Below are 23172 nucleotides of genomic sequence, written 5' to 3' on the forward strand. Positions count from 1 at the left end.
AGTGTAGAGTGAGCAATGTTCCCATAAAGGTTTCTTTATGTGTGTCAGCCCGTTGGTTCACATTGCTCACTCTACACTTGTGAGTATCCAGCAAACATTGCTCACTCTACACTTGTGAGTATCCAGCACACTGCACCTTGATATTTATCATATATCAATCACAATATTGCACCATCAGGGAATTTTCTTCTGTTTTTTACATGACATTGCGCTTCCTGGCGATCTTCACTTCTTCACTGTCCACGGGATCAAGAGAACGACCCCACACCGGGTTAAGCAGCATTAATTCATGTTTGTATAAGTATCACATTTTTTCACATATGTGTTTATAATTTTGGAGCGCCACTTTTTGATATATTTGCCTGTCACTTGGGTCTATGACCATGGCTTCTTGAAGATGTACAAATGCTCACCCAACTTTGCTTCATTTTTTTCTTGTCACATATCTGTTAGCAATAGATATTTAAACCCCAATATACCTGGTGGTGTTTTTTCACATGGAATAAAAGCAGACATTTGATGACCCAGATGTAAAATGTAATAGAAACTCTTCTTATTGATCTGTATAACCACTCCCTGCTAATATTATGAAGGTAAAATTAGGCAAAAATGCTCATAACATTTATACATATTCAAAATACCTCCTACTGTCAATTTTAGGGTAGGATTGGGCTTGATAAATAACCCTCAGTGTTTTGTAGTACCATACTGTATTATAACAATAATAATAATCAAATATAGATATAGTTCATGATTTTTTATTTTTAAATCACAGCAAAACACACCATGATCAGTACTTGATTAATAGTAGATACATATTATTTGGTCATTCCAGTTTGTTAATGCACTCAGAAATAAAGAAATAGTTCGACATTCTTAAATAGTTATATAGTTTTTGTTTATGTGTTCATTTGGGTATATCCACAGAAGTTCATTAAACCTGGGCCACTAACATGATGTTATCTAAATAGGTAATGTGTGTTAATTTCCCTGGGTTTAAAGGCTATCCTCAAAGCTAAATACAGAAACAATGGTTGTTAGTTATCACATTAGCATACGCCTAAGGACATGTCAAGTTACCACTTCTTTTCAATAGCTTCAAATAATATGGTAGTAAGCAGGTCTTACCCACAGATGGGGTTACGTCTATCAAGTAACTAAAAAGTTATTTAAAGTAAAAAAAAGAAGAGAGGGGAGGAAAAGAAGCTGGTAAATAACAATATGATAGTTAAATCATACTTAACAGTAGTCTTACTTATCCAGACCCTGTAAAATACCTACAGTGGCGGCCGAGCTGAGTCTTCAGCGGCCGCCACCACGATGTGGGGGCAGACGCGGCTATTTTTTTTTTTTCGCAGCGTGCCGCGCGACAGCCGGGCGCCGGTCACATGCGCCAGGCATCCCAAAGACGCCAGGCATCCCCGAAGGAGGCTGAAGGTAACGGGGTATGCGAGAAATCCAGCACGTGGAGCGGAGCAGAACAGCCAGGGGGTCGCGAAGGGAAGGGGGAGGGGAAGAAGCGGGGAAGATGGGCTGGCGCGCGGCCAAGTTCGGCGCCAGCCCGAAAACAGCCGCAGGACAAGACGGGCAAATGCAGCAATGAAGTTGGCCACAGCAGTATTTCAGGGTCTGGATGTGAGTAACACAACCTTTTGCAATTACCTTACATTAAATCCCTGTGTTAACAGTAACAGAGCTCTGAGGATATTCCTTGTTGTAGGGAACACCTCTTTTGAAGATCATTAGCTCGAAACGTCCATTATAATAATGCAGGGGCTCATTATAACTGAAAAAAGCTCTTAACCTATTGTTATTGAGCTTTGAAAATCCCTGTTAGCACTTAACGATATATTAACTGAAGTAAACGTATTGGTAAGTATTTAACAGACTTGATGATCCACCCCATTGTTGTCTCCTAAAAACGGGGTATGGCGCAGATCATATGTGGTAATGGTGTGGTTGAAAGTCCAATTTCTGCGTTTATATTCACATCAGTGACACCAGACGGTGGGCGGAATGTGAATTTCTGCAGCAGAGTTGTGAAAACGATGAAAATCTCCATTCTTGCAAGAGTCTCCCCAGCACAAACTCTAGGACCTGCAAAACAAAACACACAGCAGCGCTTATCAATCCAATAAAGGAATGCATCTTAAACGTATTAGGCAGTCAATATGGTAAATAAGGAGAGCTTGATATGTGTTTAATTCGAATTAATGAATCCCTAATCCTCCCTGACCTCCCGTTTTGTTTGTCTCACTGGTGGGAGATGAGAAAATACACAGTTGTAGAACTAAGCAAATTATGAGAAGGATAAGTGGTATACTTTAAGTAGCAGAATACTACAGGAAGAAAGCATACTCTAATTTGGCTACTATAGTTTACAAGAATGCCGTTCTGCAAGTAGCACTGTATGTCTACAGCTCTTGAAAATATAAGGGCAACTAGGCAATACTAATTACTTCAAGCAATTTAAAAACATCTAAAAAAAATATTGGTTTAGCTGCATACCCCAAGTTAGTCCTCACTAACACTTAAAACCCACAGAAAAGCATAACTGCAGGAATGAGCTCTTCTGTTTCTGTAGATGATTGGAATAGGAAACACAAATTCACCTGTTTAAGAACTGTGGCTCTCTTCAAAGTTATTTAAGGAATGGATATTGTGGCATTCCAAGTTAATAAAGGTGATAATCATTATTATAGGCTAAAGCAGTAAAATTCCGGCCATTATTGAAAACCCTGCTCTCTGATTGGTTAAAATTCCGGCCATTATTGAAAACCCTGCTCTCTGATTGGTTAAAATTCCGGGCATTATCCAATCAGTAATGCCCGGAATGTTAGCAGCTTGCAAACTGTATTTTTCAGTGTATTTATTTCCAGCCAATCAGCTTTTAGAACAGCTGAGACAGGGCAATGGATTGGTCAGAATGAAGTAACAGCTCTGAGACAAGGCAATGGATTGGTCAGGAAGAATCAGCCACAGGTTGACTCCTCCCCTCCCGAGCTGACTGAGATTTTCTGAGCAGATTCAGTTGAATTGGGGGGGGGGGGGAGAGAGTCTGCAAAGTTTAGTAAGTAGCTGCATTTTTTATTGTGGCTGCAGTGTGTGTGTGTTTGTGTGTGTGTCAGTAGCAGTGTTTATGGGTATAGGAGCAGCAGTTTGTGTGTGTTGTTTTGTGCTGTTGTACATGTGTGTAGCAGCAGTTTGTGTGTGTGTTGTGTGTGTAGGGCGGCTGTGTTGGGTGTGTAGAGCTGATGTTTGTGTGTGTATAGAGCTCCAGTGTGTATGTATGTGTCAGTGTGTCAGTGTCAGCAGCAGTGTTTATGGGTGTAGCATGTGTGTGTGTAGCAGCAGAGCTTGAGTGTGTAGAGCTGTTGTGTGTCTGTGTTGAGCTGCTGTGTTATGTGTGCAGAGCTGCTGTGTTATGTGTGTGTTGAGGTGCTGTGTTGTGAGTGTAGAGGTTCTGTGTTGTGTGTGTAGAGCTCCAGTGTGTGTATGTGTGTGTGTGGTGTGCTTGTGTGTGTAGAGGTGCTGTGCTGTAGTGTGTGTGTAGATCTGCTGTGTTGTGTGTTGAGCTGCTGTGTGTGTGTGTGTGTGTGTGTGTGTGTGTGTGTGTGTGTGTGTGTGTGTGTGTGTGTGTGTGTGTGTGTGTGTGTACACAGAGGGGTCGGCAGTGTGTGGATATAGATATCTGCAGTTTAAGAGTATATAGAGGTGGATTCATGTATTTACCATTTTATTTTAATAAAAAAATCTATATAACTGTCTATTTATGAAAAAAGCCTACATTTAGCCTATAATAGTAATAATCCCCTCAGAACAGGGCATTACTGGCCAGTAATGCCTTGTTCTTTGGGGATTATTACTTAATTATAATGCAACATGTTAATATTTAAAATATGTGTGCACTCTAAAGAACTACTCCCAAACATGAATAAGATATAACTTTTTTTTAAAACTTTCTTTTATGGTTTTGCAGGTTATTACAGAGATGAAGGATGGGGGAGGGAAAGATAACAAAAATAAAAAGGAAGGGGGTGGGTGGCATATGGGGCAATATGCATACATGTGATCATCATAATCTTAGACATAATTACATTGTAGATGAGGATGAAAAAATCCATCAAGTTCAACCTATGCTAAATTTAGACAACAGATACGTTATCCTATATCTATACTTAGTGTATATTGATCCAGAGGAAGGCAAACAAAAAACCTCAGTGAGATATCATCCAATGATATCTCATAAGGGAAAAATAAAGTCCTTCTTGACTCCAAGAATTGGCCATCGGATTACTCCCTCGATCAACATCCTTCTCATGTTTATTTATTTGTTATATCCCTGTTTACCTTTCCTTTCTAAAAAGATTTCCAACCTTTTTTTTTTCAACTTTGATTTTATTGGTTTTTAACATGCTTACATTATGCCACAAACCATTGTTCTAAGTGTCAAATTTTAACCATTTCACTTTTCCAACAACACTAAACACCTACATGACATCGACTGGGGGCTACGTACGAACAACGAACACCCAACAAAATTAACTAGACATACCGGACAATGGACAGAGGGGGGGGAGGGGGTTGGAGGGAGGGAGGGGGTATGGTAGGGCAGCAGTAGATGTGGCGTTCTCGTTTGCTCGTTCTTCCAAGGTTCCTGGTGTTTCTTCTGTTTCTCATAGTACTCTTCACCTTATTCCCTTCTTCCTATCTACAACCCTATCTGGGGTGACTGTCTCATGTGACCTACCTGTCCGTCTCTATGTGATCACGGATCCTGCGTTATCAAAGGAGAACGCACTCGAAACTATCATTGTAATATTGCGAAGACATCTACCCCGGGGATATCTGTCTGCGCCAGCCATGGCGTCCAGACTTTTAGAAAATTTATGGCAGTGTCCTTGACCATACTCGTCAATTGTTCCATCTGACAGACGTGCCAAATCCAATTTCTGATTTTGGGGATTACTGGTAATTCATCCTGTTTCCACAATGCTGCGATCTCGCATGTTGTGGCTATTGCGAAATGCGCGATTAATTTATGCGACGCATTTGACAGACCCTGGATCCGTCTGCCCAATAGGAACACCCACGGGTCCAGGGGGATCTCCAAATTGAGTATCCTATGTAACCATTCTCTAATTTGTTCCCAAATCGGGACCACTTTTGCGCAGGACCACAGCATATGTCGAAAATCTGCTCTCTCCCCGCATTGCATTGGGCAAAGCGGGGAGTATCCTTTGACAAATTTAGCTAGTTTAACTGGGGTGTAATACCATCACATTAGGACTTTATATGCGTTCTCCTTTAATGTGGTACAGATCGAACTTTTGGCTGCTGCCTGTAGGATCCTATCCCATTCCTCGTCTTCTAATGTCTCCCCTAAGTCTGTCTCCCAATGTCTCATGTAGCTCAGTTTTATGTAATTAGGTGTCTCAGGACAGATCACTTCCCTGTACATTCTAGATGTAAGTCCCCTTGTGTCCGTTCCTCTGGAACACAGCTGCTCAAAATTTGTTCGTGCTGGTCTGATTGGTGATTTGTTATGGAAATCTCGGATCTGGAGGTATCTATTGAATTCCTTGTTTGGTATATCCTTTGAGGACTTCATTTGTTCAAATGTTTTTATAAATTTTCTCCCCTCCAGATCTTTCAATCGTGTAATGCCCGATTGTATCCAAATTAACAAATTATTTCTATTCAGCCCTGGAGTGAAATCTGGATTACAGATTATTGGAGTCATTAAGGAATGTTTTGAAGTGAGTTTACACCTATTTTTAGTGGACTCCCATAACTTTAAGGAATTGACCATGGCCTGGAGCGACAATTCCATTCTGTTTACACTGTTCTTGGGTAGCCAAATCAGTTTTTGCAGCTCTACTGGTGCACAGCAATTTTTCTCCAGCTCGACCCATCTCCGTAATTTCGGGTCTGTGTGCCACTGGATAATTTGACCTAATTGAGCCGCTTTATAATAAATTAACAAGCAAGGTACCGCTAATCCCCCTTTCGTTGTAGGCCTCTTCAAGATACCTTTTGCAATTCTAGGGCTTTTCTTGTTCCAGATAAATTTCATAATTTGTGACTGTAGGGAGAGGAAGTCCGCATTCACTAAAGATATAGGTAGACTTTGGAACAGATATAACATCCTTGGGAGGATATTCATTTTCACGCTATGTAATCTCCCAATCAAGGAGATGCCACCTTTCATCCATGTCCTGAGATCCTCCCCCAATGTCTTAATTAATCTAGGGTAATTTGCTTTTTACAATGTTTTGTAGTCCCTTGTGATGTACACCCCTAAATATTTGATAGCGGAGGCTTGCCATTTAAAATTAAAGTTTATGTCTATCAATTTCTCCACCTCTTTGGGCATATTTATATTGTGGGCTTCTGATTTGGTCTGATTGATTTTAAATCCCGAAATTTGGTTGAATTTTCCCAGGATCCAGAAAGTATTGGGCAGACATGGGAATGGTTTGGACAATGTTAAAATCACGTCGTCCGCGTACATCGCCACTTTATGTGACTGATCACCTGTTAGTATTCTTGCTATATCTGGACTGCGCCTGATGTGCGCCGCCAGGGGCTCTATTCAGAGGGTGAACAGCAACGGGGACAGGGGACAACCCTGTCTAGTTCAGCTACGAATATTAAATTGTTCTGAGGGGAAGCCCTGGTGTCTCACCCTTGCCGTCGGGCCCTCGTACAGTGCTAAAATGGCTTTTAGCAGGCGTCCTTCAAAACCAAATACACTCAGTGTCTCTTCTAAATAGGGCCAGTCTATCCTATCGAAGGCTTTCTCTGCGTCCAGACTTAACACCAGGGATTAGATGTTTTTCTTTTTGGCCAAATCAATCAAATCTATTATCCTTCTGGTGTTGTCTGCTGCCTGTCTGCCTCCGATAAACCCTACTTGATCCATGTGAATTAATCTGGGAGTCTAACCTTTTTTTGAACAAATCTATTGTATCTGCCATCACAGTCCCCATAGGTGATTTATTCCACATTTTAACTGCCCTTACTGTAAAGAACACTTTCTTTGTTGCTTTTTAAATCTCCTTTCTTCCAACCTTTATGGATGAACCCGAGTCCTTTGTACTGTCCTTGGGTTGAATAGTTCTTTTGAAAGTTCCTTGTACTGTCCCCGAATATATTTGCATATAGTTATCATATCCCCTCTTAGAAACCTCTTTTCTTTTTTTGTAACTTAAACCTTTTATTTTCAATCAGCAATTATACAATGTTCCATCCATATAATACGGTACAAATGTCAGCATCCAATGCACTATATTTTATTAAAACCAGAGACATAACATAAAACACAGACAAAGCTCAGTTTTTAGCACATCTAGTGAGACTCATACACGGTACAGTGCCTAAATATATATGGATAAATATCTAATAAGTAAATGGTCTTTTAGTTTGACATTTTTGGCCAAAATTGTTGTAAGCCCCTGAGCCAACGCCAAGGCAGACCACATATCAGGGGTCCCTAACGCTAATATAAATTCTTAATAACCTGTTTAATAACAGGAAGAATGATTTATAGTAAATCTGTCAATATTAGCTGCAAAGTTCTGTCTGACTGAAGCTTTTATTAACCTGTACATTACCAGGAAAAGCACTCTGTATTAGCGATGTCACAGCCAAACTGCAAGCAGGCAAGTTCCCCTGAGTGGAAGATGCTATGGAGTGAGCCCATAACCATTTAAATGTGGGAGGGGGTGAGCTTAAATTAAGTAGGAGGTTGCCAACCTCCAATCAGCCATGACTAGCTGGACAAGAATTGCAAAACATACTGGACACCTAACAAGCTCCTATTAAACCCCCAAAATACCCACAACATATATATAAGCATATGAGTGTCAGAGGAGTGCTACTGAGCATGGCAATATGCATTAAAACCAGAGACATAACATAAAACACAGACAAAGCTCAGTTTTTAGCACATCTAGTGAGACTCATACACGGTACAGTGCCTAAATATATATGGATAAATATCTAATAAGTAAATGGTCTTTTAGTTTGACATTTTTGGCCAAAATTGTTGTAAGCCCCTGAGCCAACGCCAAGGCAGACCACATATCAGGGGTCCCTAACGCTAATATAAATTCTTAATAATCTGTTTAATAACAGGAAGAATGATTTATAGTAAATCTGTCAATATTAGCTGCAAAGTTCTGTCTGACTGAAGCTTTTATTAACCTGTACATTACCAGGAAAAGCACTCTGTATTAGCGATGTCACAGCCAAACTGCAAGCAGGCAAGTTCCCCTGAGTGGAAGATGCTATGGAGTGAGCCCATAACCATTTAAATGTGGGAGGGGGTGAGCTTAAATTAAGTAGGAGGTTGCCAACCTCCAATCAGCCATGACTAGCTGGACAAGAATTGCAAAACATACTGGACACCTAAGCTTCAGTCAGACAGAACTTTGCAGCTAATATTGACAGATTTACTATAAATCATTCTTCCTGTTATTAAACAGGTTATTAAGAATTTATATTAGCGTTAGGGACCCCTGATATGTGGTCTGCCTTGGCGTTGGCTCAGGGGCTTACAACAATTTTGGCCAAAAATGTCAAACTAAAAGACCATTTACTTATTAGATATTTATCCATATATATTTAGGCACTGTACCGTGTATGAGTCTCACTAGATGTGCTAAAAACTGAGCTTTGTCTGTGTTTTATGTTATGTCTCTGGTTTTAATGCATATTGCCATGCTCAGTAGCACTCCTCTGACACTCATATGCTTATATATATGTTGTGGGTATTTTGGGGGTTTAATAGGAGCTTGTTAGGTGTCCAGTATGTTTTGCAATTCTTGTCCAGCTAGTCATGGCTGATTGGAGGTTGGCAACCTCCTACTTAATTTAAGCTCACCCCCTCCCACATTTAAATGGTTATGGGCTCACTCCATAGCATCTTCCACTCAGGGGAACTTGCCTGCTTGCAGTTTGGCTGTGACATCGCTAATACAGAGTGCTTTTCCTGGTAATGTACAGGTTAATAAAAGCTTCAGTCAGACAGAACTTTGCAGCTAATATTGACAGATTTACTATAAATCATTCTTCCTGTTATTAAACAGGTTATTAAGAATTTATATTAGCGTTAGGGACCCCTGATATGTGGTCTGCCTTGGCGTTGGCTCAGGGGCTTACAACAATTTTGGCCAAAAATGTCAAACTAAAAGACCATTTACTTATTAGATATTTATCCATATATATTTAGGCACTGTACCGTGTATGAATCTCACTAGATGTGCTAAAAACTGAGCTTTGTCTGTGTTTTATGTTATGTCTCTGGTTTTAATGCATATTGCCATGCTCAGTAGCACTCCTCTGACACTCATATGCTTATATATATGTTGTGGGTATTTTGGGGGTTTAATAGGAGCTTGTTAGGTGTCCAGTATGTTTTCCAATGCACTATATCCAGAATGCATTTAGTACAAGTAGTTGTAGTCACATGTAAACACAAAAAATGTGCGGGTGCGGGGGGTGAAGTGAAGGGTGTGGGGGCTTAACTAACACCACCACTCCAGGTCCACATTGTCCCAAATTTTGGCACGATTGCTCTTTCTGGTCATTTGAATGCTCTAGTAAACCTCTCTGGGTCCTACTAGTTTCTGTCCAAGCATGTGATGAATAAGGGCCTTCCATCAATATTTCCTGAAAGCTACTGAACGAGAACTGATGTAATTTCCCGTGAGCCCTGAGGGGAGACAGCCAGCACTAGCCAGCTGCAGGAGTAAGCAGCGTGTAAGCAAGGGAGCCAACTGACTGAGGAAAACACCCCAGGAGACGCTCCCCAGCTGAGAAGCAGTAATGACCCGGCATCCATTCGGCAAGCTGAGATCTATCTTTTATCCTCTTAAAGACCACAGGCTCAATCGGAAGATTTGTTACAGACTACACCACTACATCTGGCACATCGGCAACAGTCCTTTACCAAGCAGGCAAAACTTTTAATTTTCATTACAGTTCACTCATTCATTCGTTGTTTCATTTGTACTCTGTGATTTTTATTTTACTTTTTTGCATTACCATATAAATAACAATTCCTTTGCTTAACCATTGCGCCTTTTTTTCTTCTTTTTTGGATAAAATTATCGCCTGGAAAGATTTGGTACAATATCAAATACACGACCCAGTGGCCGGAATAGTCCGTCAAGCTCTCCAGCAAAATAATCCATCGCTGTTTAAACGGGTCCCAAAAGAAATTGTAGCTCTGTTAATGAAGGAAATAAACAAGTTTGAACTTGATAACTGTCTACTGTATCGGGTAGTGCCGTATCACAACCACCCTGATAGACGACAGTTATTCCTACCTAAGATTCTACAACCAATGGTCCTTCAAGCGTTGCACGATGATCACGGTCATCTTGGGATCAATAAAACCTTTGGCCAACTACGTGATCGATTTTTCTGGCCCAAGATGAGGGAATCGTTGGAATTGCACTGTAGGCGGTGTACTCGCTGTATGCAATGAAAAACACTACCCACACGGGCTGTGCCTATGGCTCATCTGAGAAGCTCAAGACCCATCGATCTGGTGTGCATGGACTTTCTCTGTATTTAACCTGACACTCGAGGTATCAGAAATGTATTGGTAATCACTGATCACTACACTCGATATGCCCAAGCCTTCCTTACTAAAGACCAACGAGCTGTCACTGTAGCAAAAGTCTTATAGGAGAAGTATTTTATTCATTATGGTCTGCCAAATAGATTGCATTCTGATAAAAGCCAGGACTTTGAAAGTAATCTCATACGAGAATTGCTTAAGTTGCTGAATATAACCAAGTCCCGGACGACACCTTATCATCCAGAAGGGGACGCTATGCCTCAACGGTTCAATCGAACACTGCTTGATATGCTTGGTACTCTGAAAGGCTACCAGAAGACGGAGTGGAGTAAGCACGTGGAGTCCTTGGTGCACGCTTATAATTGTACTCATCATGAATCCCCTGGGTATTCGCCTTATTTTCTGATGTTTGGACGGGAAGCTCGGCTACCAGTGGATGTATGTCTGCAGATATCTACCGACGGGGTATCCAATAGGACGCATTTCCAGTATGTGCAAAGGCTACAGGACAGTTTGCAGCAGGCATATAAATTGGCAGAGAAAGCCTCGGCTCAATTAAACGCAAGTAATAAGAGATGCTACGATCATAAAGTGCGCCATAAGGAAATTCGTCTGGGGCATACTGTCCTTCTTCGCAATCTTGGCATTCCCGGAAAGCATAAACTGGCCGACCGTTGGAGAGATGGAGTATATGAGGTGGAGTCACAGATGCCTGGCCTCCCGGTTTACCATATCAAAGAGTCAGAAGGTTAGGCAAAGGTATGGCATAGGAATCATCTACTCCCTATACCCCAAGTAGGATATGAAGAACCAGAAATAGTAGCTGCTTCTCTAGATGGGGAGCCAAACTCAACTGTAGTCCAGAGACTGTAAATAATACCACCTCTGAGGACTCTATGGTGGAGGGAATCTCTCAAAGGGACCTCCGGACCGCTGGGGCATCTCCCGAAGGAGCTATGGTAAAGGGCCCTATGGTCAAAAGTTAGATAAGGTGACTTCAGGGAGTCAGCCCTTAGATCCACAGAGCCCATGCTTTGTGCCTCAAACAGACTGTGTTGAACCATTGAGCCCCTCAAGGGAAGAGACTGAGTTACAAAGTGAGGTTAGTTACTCTCAAGAGGGAGCGACTGAAGAACAGCTCCGCAGAAGTCAACGAGTTGGTCAAATTCTCATGAGAATGACTTATGATCAATTCGGGGCACCCCATTATGAGGCTCAGCAGTGGGCTCACAGTAGAGTGAGATCTGTGATTGGAATGTTCAATGAAATGTATAATCTCATGTAGAGTATACAAGTGATAAATTGTATTCCTATATATGCATTTGTATTGTGTAAATGTGTGTGACATTGGTATACGTTCCCAAGCGGGGTCGTTGGATTCCACCAGGGGGAGGATGTAGCCAGGTCATCCGGTACCACCCCTTCTTACCCTGGTGCTAGTGGGAGCTGCCGGGGCGGCTGCATCGCCGGGGACTCCCAGAGGTATTGGCTCAGTGCGCCACCAAGTTATGCGCGGTCCGCACATGCGCAGTAGCGTGATAGTTGCGGCGGCCCCTAGAGATGGTTTGCGCAGGTGCAGGACAAAAGCGTGCAAAGCTGGACCAATCTTGTGCAGGCTCTGAGTTGGGACTACAAAAATGAGCCTCAGCAGGTTCACAGGGTGCAAGGCAGCCAATAGGGCTTGAGAGTAGCTGGAGACAGGAAAGTGAAGCGTGAAGCGGAGACCACGCTAGCCAATGAGTCCTGGGCGAGCAAGGGGAGAGGAGGTGCGTAGTGCAGGGGGTCATTGACCCACTGCGTAGGCCAGGAAATTCCCCCTAGGCCCCAGTACAGGCCCTGAGTCACCACCAGCTTGTGGTACTGCAGGGAACAGCCATATTCAGGGATTTGACTCGCTTATTGATAGTAGCAGTCAGGGACAATGCACTCTCTTGAGCTACAGTACATGGTGTTCTGTATTGTGAGATCAGACTACAGTGCAGAGTCAAGACTCGTGAGAGATCTCTCTGACAGTGAGGGACTACTCGTGAGAGACGACGCTGGATCTGCAGATCCTTTTCGAAGTATCAGCGACCGGGTGCCTGCAGAAACGGATTCCACCTTGGGGGTGGGTTCTTTGAGGACACTGGGGGTTAAGTGACCAAGGAACTGGTCCAGTACATTGGACACGGTGTGGGGTGCACACGGTGGTGGGAGAGGGACACTACTCCAGGGTGGAGCATGGCCAGAGCCACCAGTACAAGGTTAATCATATATTGTGTGTACTGTATGCTATTCTAATACTGGGTAAGAAAGAATGCACAAATGCGCACCAGGGATTAGTTGATGGTAATTTATTAAAAAATACACAAATACTGAGAGGATCCAACCCCACCTCAGCTACAAATGCTAAACAGCTATAAACTCAGTATTATTAGAGAGTACCTCCAATGCTACCTAAGCTCTAAGCGGCACAGCAAACAACCACAGTAAAATACATGGAAAATAAAAACAAAATACAAAGTCTATCTAACGATTTGGAATGAAACCGCCATAGAATAATGAACAACTGGCAAGGGGAGACGGACACTTACACTAAGGCAGAATGCGGGTTCACGGTGACCGCAAAGGATCCGGATCTTGGCACCGTGAAGATGGAACACACCGCTTGTGCCTCTTGCAAGCTGAGACGAAGCCTGCAAGAGGCACAAGCGGTGTGTTCCATCTTCAGTAGTGTCCCAGCAGCGTCCCAACATCCCAGCAGCAAACGAGTATATAATAATAAAGTCAGTAGCTCACACCCTTTGTGTGAAGAAACGAGTTGGGAAGTTAGTGTGAGCTACTGACTTTATTATTGTATACTCGTTTGCTGCTGGGACGTTGGGACGCTGCTAGGACACTGCTGAACTTTATACTTTGGCAAAACTGCGACGCCAAATCATATTGTACTGCGGGGTCACGCGACCGGTTCTCCCATCCGGAGGTGCTGTGTGGAGAGATCTGCATCCGGTTCACATCGTGAGAGGTCGTGGCACCCTGTGGAAGCCCTGCTGGTCGGCGGCTGAGACACTCTGGGACTCCATTGAAGAGCTGGTTGGCGTGTGAGCAGAGCAGGACCATCCCACAGTTGGCGAATGAGTATACTCATTACATGCATTTTATTCACATATGTTTGTGAGTTTACATCTATTTGAATTTAGGTCCGGTTATTAAATGTTTTGTTTCATATTACACTAGATTCGGGCGCTTTCTTTCTTGTCTTTCTGTAGATTCACTGGGAGGTCGTTGGTTCCTTGCAGAGAGCAGCCGGTATCCAGAGTTTCCATTTTTGTTTTTCATTTTTACATAGGACTATTTTTCTTTTCTTTTTTTCTTTTTTGAATACATAATTTATATCATATGATTTTGGCAATACACCTATAAGGATTTTAGTATTTAGTCCTAGCTCACACTAATATAGTCAATTTATTGCAGTTTATCATTGTGTGGATTAAAATTTGTATTTTTTATACTCACATATTTATAGATACTTTTTACCTCTGACATCCTATTAATTAATGCATGCATATATGTGTATAACCATTTGAACTATTGGTGTTGAGAGAGATATTATCTGAGGGGCGCAGTTTTTTCTTTGTATATATAAATATATATATATATATATATATATATATATATATATATATATATATATATATATAAAACACACAAAGAAAAGAGACAAAGACAATCCCCTAAAATAGCACTCTAAAGTATACTACCAAAATAACCAAAATAGAGTTTAGCAAAAAGACCCGAATGCTCCTTCAAGGCAAAAAATTGAACAAGATTTTATTGAAGCAGCAAGACACACTAACTTAAAAACATAAACAAACAGATGGCAGCTGAAAATATATAGGCAGTGATATTCCAAAAGTAGATGCTGGTATTTGAACCAAGAAGCTGTGATGCGTCTAACTTATAATGAGTATAATATAATGAGGCAATCAAAAAGCATAAATGGGACAAAAAACAACCAAAAAAGATATTATTTCTAAATAAACCCTAATGCTATTATGAGCAAAATTTAACTAAAGGCATAAGGAAAAGTATGAAATCAATAATGCTATGTACATAAAACATGTAAATAGACAAAAATGTACCTTTAAGCCAAGGGAAAAACACAGGGGAGAAAAAAAAGGGGACATTTTAAACCAACTCATACCCTGATCAGCAAATACAAAAATGAGTAAAAAAATTCCTGCAGCATAGATGTATAAAGTAACCATGGTCATGGCACATGAGTAGATGGAGACAAAGTTAAGTAATGTTGCACAAAACCCAAACTGGAGAATGTTGCAAACATACAAAATAACAGGAACCACGAGGGACAGTACCACCAAACAGCAGAGGGGATTATACTCAGCTGTCACCAAATAGCAAACGGGTTCAGTCCTCTGTGGTGAGATTTCAAAACTTTCTCATGGAAAATTCAAATAGAGTCCATAGTTACTGAGCTGCAGGGATCACGCCAGAGAAATCACATAAAGCTGCCAAACGAATACACTCTACGTGTTTCGCCCGTCGGTGAGCTTCATCCCGTAGTGACATCACGTAGGTGGTGCATCGTGGCATTATTTATTGCATTGGTATGGCATCTGCCCTGCAGAGAGGAGCTTCATCTGCGAAAATAGTGATTATAATTACAAAGTAAAGATGGTGACCACAAGAAGGGAAGATCCGTGAGGTGCGGAGAATCCAAGATGGCGGACCGCGGCTGAAGGAGGGAGCGCACGTGGTGCGCATACTACTGAGGAACAAGCTGCAGAAGGAACTTTTGCCAGCATGTTGTGGAATGGTGCTAAGGCAGTGGCCGTGCCGTTTTGGTCCTGCCTAGGATCGAGGGGTGCTACCCTGGAGGACAGTGTTGAGGACATTGTTGTTGTGTGAAGAAAACGGAGAATCTGCTTGCCAGACGGTGAGCTACAACTCAAAATCTACCTCAGTTGATAAAGTGAATGGCCGAGTGAACCAAGATGGCGGCTCCCGCTTCCCTGGTAGACCGCGTGGGCCGAGTGCAGAGAATGCTCCAGATGCAAAAGTTTCAAGGAGTTGGCCGGGATTGGCGCCAAGCAAAGGACCCCACCCTGGTGGGGGGTATGGCGCGAAAGCTATGGCCGCACCCTCATGGACTGTGACGGGCTCAGAGCCAGTGCTGGGACACCCAGTGAATCTGTGGGACCCTCCCCTAATATCTACCATGGGGAGTGGTTTCCAATTGTGCCAAATGAGAGTGGAGCTGGCTGAGGGTGGAGTTATCAAACCGACCTCTGCCCTTCAGTTGCGAGAAGCTGGTGAACAGGAAAGACAACTACAAAAAGTGTCCCCTGTACCCAGCATGGCCAGCAAACCAGAGAAAGAGATGGACATCTCAGCCTTTCATCAGGGATCCCTGATGAAAGCACGTCACGTGCTGAAACGCGTAGGAGGAGGAGTCTAGAGGGGTTGCAGCTCTTGTGCATCCCTGTCTCATTGCCCCAGTCCTGGTGGTCTAACGTGGAGTCCCTTGGAGAGTGTACTGCGGAGGCTGTCGAACTTTGAAGCTGTGTGAGGTTTGTGAAATTCGGCTCTCAGCCCCTGTGTGCTGCGGCAGCTCCAGGCACAGCCGGGAAGGGTTGGTGCGTCACGTCCGGCCGTGACGTCATATCCGGAAACCCGGCGCCCTGTGAGTAGTTCCATCCCTGGTGTGCAAGCCCAGGAGAGCTGTGCAGCGGAGTTTCTGCAGCGAGGCTGTGAAGGAGGAAACAAAAGGAGCCACCAGCGCCAAGAGTTTGAAGTCTGGGTGAGCTATTTCCATATTTGATGCCTACGGCACCTTCCCATTTCTACACACTTCATTACCTGCACAGTTGGTAGCGCTTTCCATCCCAGCTACCACTCTGGATTTACACCTCTCAAAGGTCACTCTTGCCCGAGTCTGTCACATCAGACAGGGGCATTAACTTGCACTTACATCACCTGGACAATCTCCAACTGGCAGAGACTTGTGTTACTCATTTTATATATTATATTTTTGTGTATTCATTCATGCTATTTTATGCTATTGTTTTATATGTGGTTTATACATAAAATTGGCTGCTGAGCCTGATCCCAACTAATATAGCGCTTCCCTGGTTGTTTTCTTTCTTACCTGTGTCATAGCAGAGCGGAGTCCGGAGGTGCCGAGATTGCCTGTGCGGAGGCAACCGGAGAGGAGGAGTCCCACGGCCATGGTGACTGGCGGAGCAGATGGAGGAGAGGATCCCATCCCAAGCCGGAGGAGCGGTGAGTCACATCCATACCCTCCACAGGCGCCGGTGGTGGCAACGGCAGAGAAAGGCCTAGCCCAGGCCCGAGTGGAGCGGAGAGCAGGACCTTCACTTCCGGCGGCGGATGTCGTTGTGGAGGAAGAGGTTCCGGTGGGGAGCCCAACCCAAGATGGTGGCGGTGAGTCCCACGAGATCGACGACGTCACATCTGGCGGACACAGCGGAGCCGGGTGGAAGATGGCCACATCCTTGCGACTGCCGTGCTGTTCCTGGTCGCCTGGGTCCGGGAAGAGCTGGCAGGCCCTGCGGAAGCCTGGGAACAAGGAGACAGGTGAACCGGAATGCCAGTCCGATGGCACTGGGCAAGGTAGCGAGAAGTTGCGGGTCGTAGCCCCGCGTCAGCCGACAGCGTTTCCCTATGCCCAACCCCCGGCCATAGTTAAGACACCTGTCCCTGTCACTTCCTCATCTGGGTCCCAGTCTAGCCAAGAGTTGTCTGGGGAGTCACGGCCCTCTTCCGAGGAACGGAGTGGGAGAACCTGGACTGGGGCGATTGCTTTACCTCTGATGATGAGGGATCGGGGAGGGAAGTGATAACATATGTGAAGTCTGGGGATTTGTGTAATGTTGCTTCTATTGTGCCTGTTGCTCAGGTAAACCCCTACAGTATGTACCTCCAGTGTCTGACCGAGTGCCAGGAATCACCAGAAGTTATTATTCTATTTTCACCATCCATGGGAGGGAGAAATTGAGTTTCAGATGGGTTCCACTGATGAGGATGGGGATATAGTTCTGATGATGAGGAAGGATCAGACGAGGAGAATTGGGATACTGATAGTTCCATAGAAAATTGGGATTGTGAAGTATCCGATGAGAATTGGTATGATGATACAGCAGAAATGATAGTTTACATCTCCAGAAGATGCCTTAAGGAAGTATATGGGCATGATCCTCTCTGTCCACCAGCATCCAGGCCAGAATTATGGGTTGATTGTGGGTGTCCAATATGTCACCCAGAGTGTTATAGCATTCCTGCTCTAAACCCAGTGGACCATGCTGTGCGGAGGCCACCTTAAGAGGGTATGGTAGTACAAGTAATGGATACTCCATCAGGGAGTAATCCTGGTTGTTACACCATCTAAGTTAGGATGTATCTGTAATATGTAACATATGAAAAGAACTGTAATGTATTTTTATATGATTGTTGGTTATGTTTTGCAGTGCTGCCTGGAGAAAGGTTCAGCAAATTTAGGTCCCAGCCGGGACATTGGGGTTCACCAGGGGGAGAATTTAGCCATGTATAAAAATGGTATACAGTTCTCTCTCATGCAGGCAGTAAACCTGGTAAGTATGCAGGATTGCCAGCATTAATCATGTAGGTTTACCCTCACACCCTGGTGAGGTGTCATCTGTACACAAGGGGAGTAGTAACATACTCTGTGTCCATAATTAGTGACATAAGAGGTGGGGCTATTTCCTAAGTTATATAAGACACAGTACTGCCCAAAGTTAGTAGTTAATACATAGTTATGATTGAGTATTGGAGGTCTTCAGCAATTGAGGCTGTCAGATATATTCAGTAGGATCTGCACTGTAATCAGGGACCTGACACAGGTGGTGATCTTCCTGCGGGGAGAGGTGACCCAACTCCATTAGGACATGACCTTTTGAAGGGATGAGCAGAATGACAATGAGCGGCTAAGTACAACCGCTGTGAGGGGCAGTCTGCCTATGCTGAGAATAAAGATGCCCTTATTCACCAAAAAACCCCATGTGTGAGTGTGGAGTTACTCAACAAAGGAAGGCACCAAGGAGTTCCTCATCAGATCCATCTCCCTGCAGACGCAGAGATCCTGATGAGTGGAGGCGCTGCACTGGATATAGGTAGGACTCTAAGCACACTACCTCAACGCCTGTCTTGCTGATATCCCCACTAACATCATGCGGGAGACTCAGGAATCCTGTAGCCAGCAGGTGCACCACCAGACACATCCACGTAATGGGGATTGGTTAGACCACAGGGGCCAATGTGAGATTGGGTGGGTCCGATCGGTCCAAAAAACTGTTACACTACCGACACACTTTATTAAAGTGTGGCCGGTTCCGCAAGCCGGGAGATTTCCCGGCTTGCTAGTGGCCGCCCCTCGGCGTGCCGCGCGTCATAGACGCGCGGTCACACGTCTTCGGGAGCCAGCGCCCCCTGCACGCGCGTCCAGGGCTCCCCGAGGGAGCCCTGGTGTCCCGCGATGTGCGGGACGGCGGCAGGGGGTTCCGGGGGACCCGGCGGACCCGGCAGCGGTAGGGAGAGCGCCCCGATCGGAGGGCGCTCTTCCGCTGCTTCGGCGCACGCCCGTCACACTCGGGCGCGCGCCAGGCTACTGCTGCGGCCAAGAACGGGCAAATGCTCGAATAAACTTGGCCGCAGCAGTACATGTACTTGAAAGGACAACAAATTAGAAGAAACCCACTCATACGTTACTCTAAATAATCTGTTGATAATTTTTGATATTAATCAGGAATGTCCATGATCATGCAACAGAATGTACGAGTGATAGATAGTATTATAAGGGTATTCAAAAATTGTGATAATGCTATTTATGTTAATAATGAATAATAGATACCCCAGGGTATATTTTTAACCCATAGTATGTTGAAACAATTTTTGTATTGAATGTATATCTGAAATAATAATGGTGATATATCTTTCAGATAAGGAGAAGAGAAGAGAAAAGAAACATCAAACAAACAGAGACTTTGTATCCGAGATCACAAATAACGCAAACTGAAAATAATGCACCATACAGCAAAAAATATATATAATATATCGCTGTCAATTATGGAGGAAATCATTTTAAGTGTTCAAAATTGTGAAAATGTATATATTAATGTATATATTCTTATATATCTTAAATCTCTAATATGTTTACAATAAAAGAATACAGTGAAATAAGAGAGTATACCAACGTATATCAATGTATACTGCCCAATGATAATATGTTCCTATATAAAGTGATATTAAAGTGTATGAAACTAAAATAAAGTGACAAATATTATTGCTGTTCTAATAAATGACCTATCTAATAAACAGATATGTGAGAAAGAGACTCCATGAGACAGACACAGAGGGAACATGTCAAGCATGTTCAACCCAGACCTCTATATCATCAAGGGAGAATAGTCCTATCAAACTACAGAACTGATATCAATGCAGTCGTTTAAACCAAATGGGCTAAGTGTGTTAAGAACATAAATCCAGTAGGTTTCTCTTAGATTTAACCGTTTATGTCTATCCCCACTTAATAGAGTAGATTTGATACTTTCTATGCCCATCACTACTAATGTGGCTGGGTCTTTGTTATGTTTCAACTGAATGTGGCGAGATAAACTGTGTGTTTGTAGTCCATGTATTACATTCCTACGATGTTCTAAAAATCGTATACTTAATGGACGTGCCGTCCTCCCAATATATTGTATACCACAAGGGCACATAATAACATAGACTACAAAGCTGGATAAACAATTTATATGTCCTTTAACTAGATGTGTAGTTCCGTTGGAATGAGATGAGATACTGTTTGATGTCTTTAGATGTTTACATGTTATACATCTAGGGCACCTACAAAGAAAATTACCATCAACTTCATTTATATCCTTCATGTGCATAACCTCTGAATATTTTAATCCACTTGGTTCCAAGACGGATTTGATGTTTTTTGCCTTTTGAAATACAACTGGTGCTCTAGCTGGTAGTTTTTTTTTTTTACCAATAATCGGGTCATTCAATTTGATCTTGTAAAATGCATTGTTCTATACATACATGCAATGCATTGTTATATACAGTACATATAACAATGCATTTACAAGATCAAATCGATACTGAACTCCCATTGGAACATCCTGCTGAACGATTATTGGTAAAAAACTACCAGCTAGAGCACCAGTTGTATTTCAAAAGGCAAAAAACATCAAATCCGTCTTGGAACAAAGTGGATTAAAATATTCAGAGGTTATGCACATGAAGGATATAAATGAAGTTGATGGTAATTTTCTTAGTAGGTGCCCTAGATGTATAACATGTAAACATCTAAAGACATCAAACAGTATCTCATCTCATTCCAACGGAACTACACATTTAGTTAAGGGACATATAAATTGTTTATCCAGCTTTGTAGTCTATGCTATTATGTGCCCTTGTGGCATACAATATATTGGGAGGACGGCACGTCCTTTAAGTAAACGATTTTTAGAACATCGTAGGAATGTAATACAGTACATGGACTATAAACACACAGTTTATCTTGCCACTATCAGTTGAAACATAACAAAGACCCAGCCACATTAGTAGTGATGGGCATAGAAAATATTAAATCCACTCTATTAAGTGGGGATAGATATAAAAGGTTAAATCTAAGAGAAACCTACTGGATTTATGTTCTTAACACCCTTAGCCCATTTGGCTTAAACGACTGCATTGATATCAGTATTGTAGTTTGATAGGACTATTCTCCCTTGATGATATAGAGGTCTGGGTTGAACATGCTTGACATGTTCCCTCTGTGTCTGTCTCATGGAGTCTCTTTCTCACATATCTGTTTATTAGATAGGTCATTTATTAGAACAGTAATAATATTTATCACTTTATTTTAGTTTCATACACTTTTATATCACTTTATATAGGAACATATTATTGGGCAGTATACATTGATATACGTTGGTATACTCTCTTATTTCACTGTATTCTTTTATTGTACAGATATTAGAGATTTAAGATATATAAGAATATATACACTAATACAGTGGTTCCCAAACTTTTTCGGTTCAAGGCTCCCCAAGGCAATCAGAATTTTTTCAAGGCGATCAGGATTTTTACGTGGCGCCCAAAGTAAAAACAAAGGTGTATATACATACCTAACAGTTGCAGTGCGCAGTTGGTGTCTCTCTCAGACACTCTCACTCTCTCTCACACAATATCACTCTCTCTCTCTCTCTGACCTCACTCTCTCTCTGACCTCTCTCTCTCTCTCTCTCTCTCTGACCTCACTCTCTCCCTCTCTCTCTGACCTCACTCTCTCTCTCTCTCTCTGACCTCACTCTCTCTCTCTCTCTGACCTCACTGTCTCTCTCTCTCTCTCTGACCTCACTGTCTCTCTCTCTGACCTTACTGTCTCTCTCTCTCTGACCTCACTCTCTCTCTCTCTCTCTCTGACCTCACTCTCTCTCTCTCTCTGACCTCACTCTCTCTCTCTCTCTGACCTCACTCTCTCTCTCTGACCTCACTGTCTCTCTCTCTCTCTGATCTCTCTCTCTCTCTGACCTCACTCTCTCTCTGACCTCACTCTCTCTCTGACCTCTCTCTCTCTGACCTCTCTCTCTCTCTCTGACCTCTCTCTCTCTCTCTCTCTCTCTCAGACACACACAGACAGACACTCTCTCTCACAGACAGACACTCTCTCTCACAGACAGACTCTCTCACAGACAGCCACTCTCTCACAGACACTCTCTCACAGACAGACAGACACTCTCACAGACAGACAGACACTCTCACAGACAGACAGACACTCTCACAGACAGACACTCTCACAGACAGACGGACACTCTCACAGACAGACGGACACTCTCTCTCACAGACAGACGGACACGCTCTCTCACAGACAGACGGACACTCTCTCTCACAGACAGACGGACACTCTCTCTCACAGACAGACGGACACTCTCTCTCACAGACAGACGGACACTCTCTCTCACAGACAGACGGACACTCTCTCTCACAGACAGATGGACACTCTCTCTCACAGACAGACGGACACTCTCTCTCTCAGACAGACACTCTCACTCTCAGACAGACACTCTCACTCTCTCAGACAGACACTCTCACTCTCTCAGACAGACACTCTCACTCCCTCAGACAGACACTCTACCTCTCTCAGACAGACACTCTACCTCTCTCAAACAGACACTCTACCTCTCTCAGACAGACACTCTCTCTCTCACTCTGTCAGACACACTCTCTCTCTCACTCTCTCAGACACACTCTCTCACACTCTCTCTCTCTCAGGGCGGGAGGAAAGGCAGGAGATCCGTGCAGGCAGCTCCCTGCACACAGACACACACACACACAAAGACACACACACACACACAAATACACACACACACACACACAAATAAATAAATACACACACACACACATAAATAAATAAATACACACAGATACACACACACAGATGCAGATACACACACACACAAATAAATACACACAGATACGGGTGGGTGGGGGAGGGTATGGCTGAACGGGGTCCCTACACGGGGGAGGTCAAT

At 43.2% G+C, this 23172-nt stretch overlaps 1 protein-coding gene across 1 annotated transcript in view; it reads right to left on the reverse strand.

Moving 5' to 3' along the window:
• Nucleotides 1–1757: 1757 nt before the first annotated feature.
• LOC142493881 (cytochrome P450 2K1-like) overlaps nucleotides 1758–23172 on the reverse strand; it is a 164461-nt gene continuing 143046 nt past the window's right edge. Inside the window, exon 9 of the mRNA XM_075598576.1 lies at nucleotides 1758–2097. Coding sequence (XP_075454691.1) covers nucleotides 1916–2097 — 182 coding nt within the window. The 3' untranslated portion in view covers nucleotides 1758–1915. The remainder of the gene's footprint in view (nucleotides 2098–23172) is intronic.

This window comes from Ascaphus truei, chromosome 4 (assembly GCF_040206685.1).
Source record: "Ascaphus truei isolate aAscTru1 chromosome 4, aAscTru1.hap1, whole genome shotgun sequence".
Taxonomy (NCBI): domain Eukaryota; kingdom Metazoa; phylum Chordata; class Amphibia; order Anura; family Ascaphidae; genus Ascaphus; species Ascaphus truei.